General features: G+C 55.5%; 1 protein-coding gene across 1 annotated transcript in view; it reads left to right on the top strand.

The window, feature by feature from the left end:
* Positions 1–5,973: 5,973 nt before the first annotated feature.
* The window catches only part of EBF1 (EBF transcription factor 1), a 386,380-nt gene continuing 382,048 nt past the window's right edge, over positions 5,974–10,305 (top strand). The window contains exons 1-4 of the mRNA XM_058544975.1: positions 5,974–6,138; positions 8,224–8,380; positions 8,941–9,004; positions 9,646–9,701. Coding sequence (XP_058400958.1) covers positions 6,005–6,138; positions 8,224–8,380; positions 8,941–9,004; positions 9,646–9,701 — 411 coding nt within the window. The 5' untranslated portion in view covers positions 5,974–6,004. The remainder of the gene's footprint in view (positions 6,139–8,223; positions 8,381–8,940; positions 9,005–9,645; positions 9,702–10,305) is intronic.

Raw genomic sequence — 10,305 nt, 5'->3', positions numbered from 1 at the left:
TGTCTATAGTCGTGCCAAGGCCATATGATCTTCCTCCATTAAGGCACATCCGCAGGTGTCCTGATTTCTGCCCTCGGATGGGCGTCGCAGGCATCCCCGCAAAGTCTTGTGTTTAGTCTCTTTCAATTAGGGACTTTGCGCCTGGAGCTCTAAGACCTGAGCTAGAACTGGGAGAAGTGATTGACTGGAGGTCACCTAGGAAATGTAGCAGAGCCAGGCGTGGAGCTGGCACAACCCTGGCGCGCCCTGTCCCGGGCAGCCCCGAAGACGCGCGTGGGTATCTGACGGCTGGGATGCGCATCCAGTCTGAGCCTTAAGACTTTTCAGAACCCATTCCCCTCCTCTCTCCCCTCTGCTGCCTGTCCTCCGGAGGCAACTTGCCCCTTTGCTCCTTTGTCATCCGGGGACTGGAGAGCTCCAGGGATCTGCTAGCGTTGGGGGGCAGGCACCAAGGCGAATGCGGGAGATACGCGCACCCGCTGGGTGAGTGGTTTGGGTCCAAGGTTCAGGGCACAGGCTCTGGAGAAATTCCGGCTCGGCGACTTTATTAAAAGTGTGGCGGTGGACAGGTTGTTTCACTTCAATCACAGGGCATCGGTTTCCTCACCTGTAAAATGGTAGTGGTCTTACCTGCCTTCGTGTTCTGTTGTGGGAATTCGGTGAGTGTATGCCGGTAAAGCCTTATTCAACAATTGGGATCTATTATTATCTGGGGACCGCCCCAGGGGAAACCCAAGAGAGTCTGCAGGCTCAATCCGAGAAAGGTTTGCTAGAACCCCTTGCCCCAAGCCCTCGTCCCGGGCAGACCAAGCGCTCCCAAGCCCGGGACAGAGCCCCCACGGTGTTGTTTGCCTGATCTCTACCTCCTAGCTGTCTTCGTCCCGCTCTAGGCCTCAGTTTCCCTGTTTGTACTATGGGAAAGGCACGCTCCCAGGGGCTGAAAGTGTTGGTCAGACTGGGTGAGCAAACGGAGCCTTCTCTGCATCGCTGGGGGTCGGAAACAGGGGTCAGGGTGCGGGGAAATGCCCCTTTCCCTTTGTCTCTTGCAAGAGATGGCTGAGAGTAAGGAGGGAGGACAGATGGATTTCCGGTGGAACCCTGGCCTGTTGCTCCTACGCGTTCCCGAGGGCAGTGGGTAGAGGTCTTGGAGGGGCAGGGGCAGGGTGTTGCGCGCGGGCGGCCGGGCGCATTGCTCGACCAGCCTCGCCGGCGTCTGAGTGCCGCTCAGAGCCCGCTGCGGAGCTGTGCCCGGCTCGGGGCTTCACTTTCCCAGAGCCTTAGGCCGCCACCCACTCTTATCCCTCTCCTCCTGCGGGTAGCGCCTTGGCCTCTGCCCACTCCCGCCCGCGACTCCAGGCCGCCAGTCGAAGCCTTCGGAGCGGGCCGCTTGGCGGAGGGACTTGGCGCCGTTGGCCTTAATCACCCCATCTTTCCTTTTCCCTTCTTCCCAGCACCGAAGGAGAGGCGTCTTTCCTCCGGTCTCTCTCTCTCTCTCTCTGGCTAGCGGCAAAAGGAAGGGGGCATTTCCCTAGACTGGCGGCTCTTCTGCGGGCGCGTCTTTATAAGGCGAACGGAGATCGAGGGAATTTTCTAAGTGGCAGGTCCCAAGTCTGGCCTCCTGGGGGCGGACGAGCAGAGAGGATTCCCTCTTTTCCCGGGACGTCCCCGCTAGTCCTAGTTCGGCTGTATTTATCTTGTCTCTGCTCTTTTTGGGGGGCGGGTATGTTTCCACTTGCACCCCGGAAGTTACTACGGCCACTGACGCCCTTCAGGAAAGGGAATTGGTTTCCCTGTGCCTTAAGAGGGGTGGGAGAGCCAAAAGTGAGGAGGTTTCAAAGTTCGGGGTGGAGGGGGGCTTGCTCACTGGGTCTGAGCTTCCTCCAGCACGAGAGACCCAGAGGGCTGGGCAGCCATGTCTGCCATTTGGAGCGATTGAGAGGGAGGGGCAGACGCTAATCCCCACCACGGAAGAAACTCTGAGAAGCTCAGCGGGAGACTTAACCCCAGGAGAAATAGCAAGACTTTCCAATTGCTCCTTCCACATATAAACCCGTTCTGCTGTATATTTTCCTTACGCACAGGTTCTTTTTCCCTCACTTTCCTCCTCCCTAATTCTGCAGGTCTGGACAAGGCCTGGAAATCTGCATTTTTAACAAATGCCCCCCCCCCCCACATATGATTAGGCTGATGATCTGGGTTTGGGGATTACTGTTATAAGCTACCCTGAAGTCATACCATAGATACGTTATAGAGTCTGAGCAATACTGTACACACAATTCTATCACTTCACAGGAGCTGTGACTATTAATGCAAAAAGGATGAAGCCAGTCTCAGTCTATACTTTACAGTCACCCCTCTACACATACACTTTGCTTTCTGGAGGTGGTGCTAACTTTACACGAGGGAAGATTGAAAAGCGTTTAAGGCTCTTTCAGAGTTTAAATTGCAATGGCTAGTTCAATATTCACCAGAAGAAATCCACAAAAAGCTACTGCTCTGCTGGCCCGGGTGTCATTCCCAGTTTTCTATCACCCTCTCTGGCTCTTTTCCACCTTCTCTTTAGCCTCCTTCCTACTTAAACATTTATTACTGGGTGAGAAATCCAGGTTGAAAGCACAAGGACACCCAGAAGAAAACCTATGAATACACCCTGCTTGATTAAAATAAAGTACACTCACCATCCCAGGGGAAGTACCTGCTGCTTCCGCACAGCCAAAGGGAATTAGTCTTATCAAAAGATTCCTGCCCCTTTTATTTTTCCTCCTTCTATGGCCTGGCGGATGTGATTGCCTCCCTCTTAGTTGCTGGAGATTACTGGCTCTGGGGCAGGAATTGGGGCTGCTGAAGGCTTCCTCTCTGGGCCAACTTCTCTTTTGAATCAGGCAGCTTCAGGCCCCCAACAAACATCATTTGCAGAGTGCTTCTGGATTCTGCTTGACGCCCCGGAAATCCATCTGTTGTGTGCCTCTCACTGATCCTGGTCCTCAAGAGTGGCTGTGTCTCTTGTTTCTCTGGCACCTTTGCCACCTCCCATTGGCAGTGATCTGATCCCCCATTATGTGTGTCCATCACAGGGGTATGTACCCCACCAGACTCAACTTGGAGCCCTGAACATTGTTTACTGGAGAGTAAAGTGGAGGCTCAGGCAATTAAGGAGAGGGAGGCCTGGGTCTTATGCCAGGGCTATCTGGGACTCATTGATAGGAGGGTGGCCTCTGCTTCCTGGTGCCCCTTTCTTGAAGGATCCCCTCAGAGCAGGCAGAGGATGGTCCAGGCAGGGGAAGGGATTGGCTCTGGGGACACTTTGAGCCTTGGAGGTTAAGCCTGGAGCTTTGGGAATTTTTCAGCGGGCCCAGTTTCAATTGTGCATTTCAATTCTAGAGGGATGGAGGAGGTCCAGCTCCCCTTTTCCCCTCCCCACAAACCTACAATTCTTCCAGTCTCTCCACCAACATACCTCTCCTGAACTCTGTGCCAGGAATTCTGGTAGATGCTCTGGGGATCCTGATAGATCAGACAAATCTCTTCAGGAGTGTCTTGGAGGAGATGGCAATAATTATGGTACCAGGAATAAAGTGCTCAGCACATCAGCGGTCCAGATTAAATGATATAAGAGCTGGGCTGGCTTTGTGCACAAGAGATAAAGCAGTGTTTGAGGACAGTGGCCATGTACCCACAGGCCTGAAACACAGTCTTTCATCTAGTTTAGGAATCCGGAAGTGGATCCCACTTTTCTGCTCTGCCAAGAGCACAAAGCATAACTCTTGCTGGTCTCCATTCCATTCAACACGGGCATGTGTACTTTTCCACCACTGACCCCACGAGCTTCCTAAATCAAAGGGCCAAGGAAGGCCGGCAGAAAGGGGACCTGGATTTCTGGCAGAGAATTTCTCCCAAGGAGTCCTTAGCAGATTTGGCTGCAGTCAGGGAGTTCCTTTGAGGGCAATGAAACAGAAGTTCACCATGTGCTTATTAGAGGTTACAACCTGCTAAAAAATGATGGGGCACATTACCCAGAAACATCTAGCTATTTCCTTTGCTAGCCACAAGCATATATGCCGAAAAGTGTGAGGCAGGAGACCAGCTCTTCTTCCCTCCCTCCCTTCCTTCCTTCCTATGGCAGGGGCAGAAGTTGGGGAGGGTTTGTTCAAGCCCTCCATTTTAACAGAAAGAATGAGATGGCGAGAAACCCTACACCAAATAACCAACTAATCAGAGACTAATCAGTTATTGCGCTGGTAGTTACTCTAAAGAAAAAACTACTTTGGGGGCGGGGGTGGAGGAGGGGTTGGGGACTGAATCTGAGGAAGTTTTAAAACGCATCCTGAAACAGCTCTAGTGAGAGTGTTCATTCCACCGTTTACATATCCCGCAGATTGCTCGAGAGAAGTGAGCATGTGAGGATAGTGCCTATCGCCGGCGGCCTCGAGGCTAGCGGCTGAGTGAGAAGCGTTTCAGAGGCCAGACTAGGGGCAGAGCCCAAGTTCGCCTCCCCGAGGATCCACAGCGCCTCGCTTGCCGGGGCCAAGGGTCCAACCACCCCTCCCAGCGTGGACGCACTCCCCTCCGCGAGCGCCCAGCCCCGACCTCGCGCACCCATTTTCCGCCCCACCACCCTCTCCTCAAAGCGAAGAGGTGGGCACCTGGGACTCGCGTCCTGCTTTTTCTGCCCGGGCTTTCCTGTCTCCTCCACTTTTTGCCCCGGCGTCCCAGAACAGCGGAGCAGGACGCGGCATCGGCCCTGGAAGGGCGCAGCCTGTGAGCCTCGAGCGCGCTCAGGGCGCGGCGAGGATGCTAAACGCACCGCCAAGGCCAGGATGCAGACCCCAGCTCAAATTCCTGAGAAGAATATCCCTCTCCCCATCCTTCTGTTCCCCTCTCCTGTCCCCGTCTGCCCTGCTCAGCCCCGCTCCTCCCCAGCTCAGACGCCGGCGCTCAGAGATCCTTCGCTCGCCACTTTGAGAGGAACTTTGGCCGGCTCCCCTGCGCCACCCGGAGAAGGATGTTAATGAGGGAGCGTGGCCCCGCGCTGCGAGCCGGCAGGCTCCTGAGCCACGATTGGCTGCGGCGAGGCGGAAGGATGACGTTATGCAAATGACGGGGCGGATCTGTGAGGCGCGGACCCCGCCTCCTCCCTTTGGGGTTAGTGTGCTTGTGTTTAGCTCTGGGGAGAGTCAAACTGGATTCCATAGGGAAAGCCTGCAAATCACTTCTATTTTAGCAAGGAGAAAACAGAATCTCCATCCAGCAGGGTCCACCCCTCTCTCTTTCTCCCTCTCCTCTCTCTCTTTCTCTCTCTCTCTGTCTTTCCCTCCCCCCTTCCTCTCTCCCTCTCTCTCCCCCCTTCCCCCCACCCCACTCTCCCTCTCTGGTGTATCTGTCTACGGCAACCGGCGTGCTCCTCATCTATACGCACTGAAAGGAAAGAAACATCTTTGGTTGGGAGAGAAGGAGGAAAAAAAAAGAGAGAGGAAAAAACTTGCCTGGTTGTGGAAAATGACACTTGAAGTAGCAAAGCCGGCAGCGCGAGTTGAGTCTATTGTTTCTTAAATTGCCATCAGGGCTTTTTTTTTTTTCTTCCTGCTTCTTCAAGTGAAGGGTACCTCTACAAAAGGAAACTCCAGCCCCTCCTGTCCTCCACCGGCCTGTGATCATTACAAAAAAAAAAAAAAAAAAAAAAAAAAAAGCACCCAAACCAAAAATTAACCAACCAAACAACCCCCAACAGCCAAGCATACATCTCTATTTTTTTTATTTTGGTCTTTTCGTTGGATTTTCCCCTCTTTTTTTCTCTCCTTTTTTTCCCAGGTTATCGCTCAGTTTTGAGCGAAGGTTTACATTTTTTAAAATTTTGCTTTTCAGCCCGCCTTGATCTTCTAGCGCGAGTTCATCGTCTCAAAAAAAAAAATCTCTGGCTGGCGTTTTCTTTCTTTTTTTTTTTTTTTTTTTTTTTTTTTAATATTTTCAAGGGGGAGGAGATTTTCCACAAGAAAAGGTTGTTTTCATGTTTGGGATTCAGGAAAGCATCCAACGGAGTGGAAGCAGCATGAAGGAAGAGCCGCTGGGCAGCGGCATGAACGCGGTGCGGACGTGGATGCAGGGCGCCGGGGTGCTGGACGCCAACACGGCGGCGCAGAGGTGGGTACCGCTCGGGGACCGCGGCCGGGGAGGCGAGCCGCGAGCAGTGGAGCCGGGAGGAGGTGGCGGCGGCGGCCGCCGCGGGCCGGGCCGCGCTCGTGCGGCCGCAGCTCCGCTCCTCTAGCCCCCGGCGCTGCGCGCTCCCCGGCCGCGCTGCTTGGTAGCCTGCGGCCGGAGAGCTGCCTGCGAGGAGCCCACGCTTTGCCTGCACTTTTCCCGGCCTCGTCTGTGACTGTTTTCATTTTGTTTTAAGCCAGAAGAGGCGTCTCACCAGCATGATGTTGGATATCTGTTATTTTTATGTGATTGCTCTTTCTTTTCAGGCCGGCTTTCTCTTTCTCTCTCTCCTCTTCTTCTTTTTCTTTTCTTCGTTCTTCCTTTCCTTCCTCCTTCTTGTTTTTCTTTCTTACTTCTTTCCTTTCTTCCCTCCTTTTTAAACTTTCTTTCCTTCGCTTCTCCTTCCTTCCTTTCCTCCCTTCCCTCTCTTCCTTCCTCCTTCCGTCCTTCTTCCTTCTTTCCTTTCTTACTCCTGCTTTCTTTATTTCTCTCTTTTTTCTTTTCCCTCCTTCCCTCTTGTCCTTCTTTCCTTCCTGTTCCTTCTTCACTCCTCCCTCTTCTCTCTTTTTTCTCCTTTCCTTACCTCCCTTTCTCTCCTTTTTTCGCTCTCCATTTCTCCCCAGAATCTTCTCTTATTTCTCCCATCTGGTTCTGCCTCCTTCTCTAGCTTTACGTTTTTCTCAGTCCAGCCGGAGAGCAACTCCCAACTTTAATTCTGACATGTCCTAAACGTCTTCCCCACCCTCTGTCACCATAGCCCCTTCTAACCCCTCTCCCAGTCTCAGTTCCTGGGATGCTAGACTGTGTGGCCTGGAGGCACTGCCCTTGGAGAGTGACCTGGGCGAACTTTCCTGGGCACCCTCAGCACCCTTTCCATGGACTCCTGGTCCCAAGTGAGAAATGGCCTTTTTTTTTTTTCAGGCCACAAGATGGACTTGGGGGAGTGGGAAATCTGGTGGCCCTAGGCCCTGTCCGACTCAGAGAGGGCGGAAGGGGAAGAAGGAAGATGACTAATTACATCATTCTCATCTTCTCTGGGCTGGGGACAAGTGTCCACAACGCTGTTCCCATCCCCGCTGAGTATAAAGATGGGGGTGGTTGGTAGTGAGAGTGAGTTAGGTAACTAGGCTGGAAGTGAAAGTGTGTGTGTGTGTGTGTGTGTGTGTGTGGCGCGTGTGTGTGTGTTTGAGCGCGCGCCCTTGTGTTGGGCAGGTCGGGCTGTCAGTGGCCGCCCTGCGCCCTTGGCGCCCCAGCCTCCAGCCCCCCGGCGGGCGCGCTCAGCCGGCAGCAGCCCTGGTCCATAGCATTTCTGGAATGAGTGTGAGGATTTCTGCGGAACCTCGAAACTTTGTCAGGACAGGTCTTTAAAAAACACTCGCAGTTCCCTTTCCCACAGCGACCACCCCTGACAGCTCTGAGTTCCACCCTCAGATCCTTTTTCTCCATATGCTTTATTTGGGGGGACATGTGGCTTCATGAGGCCGGGCACCCGCGGTTGCCCGGGGCGCATGAGGTTTCCCGGATGATGGCTGCTGCATCGAGCAGCTGAGCATATTCCCCATCCAGTCTCACCTGCCCACGGAGCTGAGACCGGAGATTCGAGGGGATGGCGGGAACCAATTCCCATGCCCCCCTCCCTCTAAGTTGTAAACGACCCGCTCCATTCCGCGAGCGCGGGTTTACCTCATCCACTGCCACTTTTCTTTCTCCCCACGCAGCGCGCATCAGGTCGGAGTAAACGCTTAAAGCGTTTTATCTCCCGCGCAAAACCCAAACAAAATTTGCACATTTCTTCCGCGAGCTCGCACGGCGCGCCCTGTCTTCGGCGGGGAGGACGGGACACGCGAGAACACGCATGTTCCGTCGCCGGGTGGGCCCGGGGCGTCTGAGCGGGCGTGTAGGACGCCTACTGGGCGTTTTGGGGGCAGAGGAGGTGGGTGTATGAGGGTTCGCGCGTGCGTAAGGGGCAACAAGGGGTCGCGGGTCGGTGTCCCGCTTAGCCGTCTAACTCTGCGTCTTTGGCCGCAGCGGGGTGGGTCTGGCCCGGGCTCACTTTGAGAAGCAGCCGCCTTCCAATCTGCGGAAATCCAACTTCTTCCACTTCGTCCTGGCCCTCTACGACAGACAGGGCCAGCCCGTGGAAATCGAGAGGACAGCCTTTGTGGGGTTCGTGGAGAAGGAAAAAGTAAGTGGGCGCAGCTCCGCTGCCCCTCGCCCCCCGCCCGGAGCAGGCCCAGGCGCTTCGGAAGGCGCGCTCCTCCGCGAGTGCAAAGCATCCGTTACACACTCTTGCGCGGGGTCCCCCAAGCCCCTTCCCGTCCTGGGCGAACCCATACTCGTAGTCCACGAGGTTCTGCTCCAACAAAGTTCGCGCGGAGTCCCCAGAACTGGAGAGAGGCGAGCCTAGCTTCGCATTCCAGAGTCAAGGGCGCCCGGGATGAACCCACCCTCGACCGCGCGACCACGCACGGCTCCTGCTTCTGCTGGCCCAGGCCTGAGCCCCCAGGCCCTGGGGAGGGGATCGCCGGTGCGCGACCCATGCAATTTTCTGGAAGGGAAGAGGGAGCTTAAAAGGGGGTGGGGGGCAGAGGGATCACAGTTGGCCGCAATTTCTGCTGCTCCCGGGCCTGTCTGGCTCCCGGCCGGGGGTCCCGGCTTGGGAAAAGTTGCCTGAAAGTCGGTCCACTCACTCACGCCGAGTTCTCTCCTGCGTCTCTTCTGTCCTTGCATCCTGCTGCACCCCAGGAAGCCAACAGCGAAAAGACCAATAATGGGATTCACTACCGGCTTCAGCTTCTCTACAGCAATGGTGAGGCTCCCGTCGGGTCCGCGCCGGCCCCCCGGGGCTCCGGGTGAGGGCAGGGGGCGCGGGGAGCTCCAGGTGGACGAAAGCCTTGAGCAAAGCTCAATCGTTCGCCATCCGCCATCCTCGGGGTAAACCTGTCTATCCTGTTTCGTCTGAGGAGGTTTCACCTGAGGAGGCCCTGAGTGGCTCGAGGGCCGCCGTGTCCGGCCCTCGTGTACCTGGGGCCAGGTGTGGCGTCCTGGCCTTCCCTGGGCCACTTTCTTTCTTTGTCCCCTTCCTAAAATCGGTTCTCTCCGCTTAGTCCAGACTCCAGGCCCAAGTTCCTCGGGCTCAGGGAGCTAGAGCAATCATGGCCTTGATGGCTCCCGGAGAGCGCGCAGAGGGGCTCCCCCCACGGGAAGGGAGAGTAGCCAGGTGGGGGTCCCGCCCCATTCCTAGCTGCCGTGCTTGGGTGCCGCCTTCCAAGAGCGCTCGGGCTAGGCCAGAGACCCCTCTCTGGACACTGGGGAAGGGGGTCCTGGCTGTACTTCTCCAGGACAGTTGGAGTTCCGTCAGCCTTGGAGCCCCATTCTTTGTTTGTTTCGCGCAGATCCTCTCTCACTTAATTTTCTTTCGTTCCCCTGTCCCCTCCTCCCCTTCCCCAGGGATAAGGACGGAGCAGGATTTCTACGTTCGCCTCATTGACTCCATGACAAAACAAGTAAGTCTCCTAATTTCGCGCCGCAGGGGTGACGCTAGGGCCGCACAATTTGGGGGAATCTAGAAGCTGGCTACTTCATAGCAAGAGGTCTGGGACTCAAACTCTCAACTCCAAGGCGGACCGGGGACCGCGCTCTCAGCGGGCCTTCCAAGGGGCCGTACGTACACTTGGGCCCGCCGCGTGGGGAAGATGGCTCGACGGCTCCTTCCTTCCAAAGGGAACTCAGACCTTGTGAATTAAGACTACGGGGTGCTGAGCGGGGAGAATATGGGCTGAACTTCCTTTTACCCGACCGGGGAGCCCCAGGGGGCGCAAAAGGTGCCCGGGGACCCTGGTGCAGAGTGAGCTCAACTTGTGAAACCCAAACACCCGGGCCTCCCCCGGGAGGTAGAGAGTAGAGGGAGTGGATGGGGGGCAGAGACAGTTCCCCAGGAGTGGTGAGATGGGTTGAGAGCGCAGATGATCCACTCCACAGATTTTTTTAAAAGGAGGTGGTGGTGGTGGTAGTGTTGGAAGAGGGAGCAACAATTGTTAGAGGATATTTTGCAAAAATCCGCTTGCTTTTGCCTCCAAGTTTGGCAAGAAGCCAGGCAGCATGAGCGAG

The sequence above is a fragment of the Diceros bicornis genome, chromosome 1 (genome assembly GCF_020826845.1).
Source record: "Diceros bicornis minor isolate mBicDic1 chromosome 1, mDicBic1.mat.cur, whole genome shotgun sequence".
In the NCBI taxonomy this organism is placed as follows: domain Eukaryota; kingdom Metazoa; phylum Chordata; class Mammalia; order Perissodactyla; family Rhinocerotidae; genus Diceros; species Diceros bicornis.
Note: the sequence above shows the minus strand (reverse complement) of the source record. Positions and strands in the feature narration are given on the sequence as shown.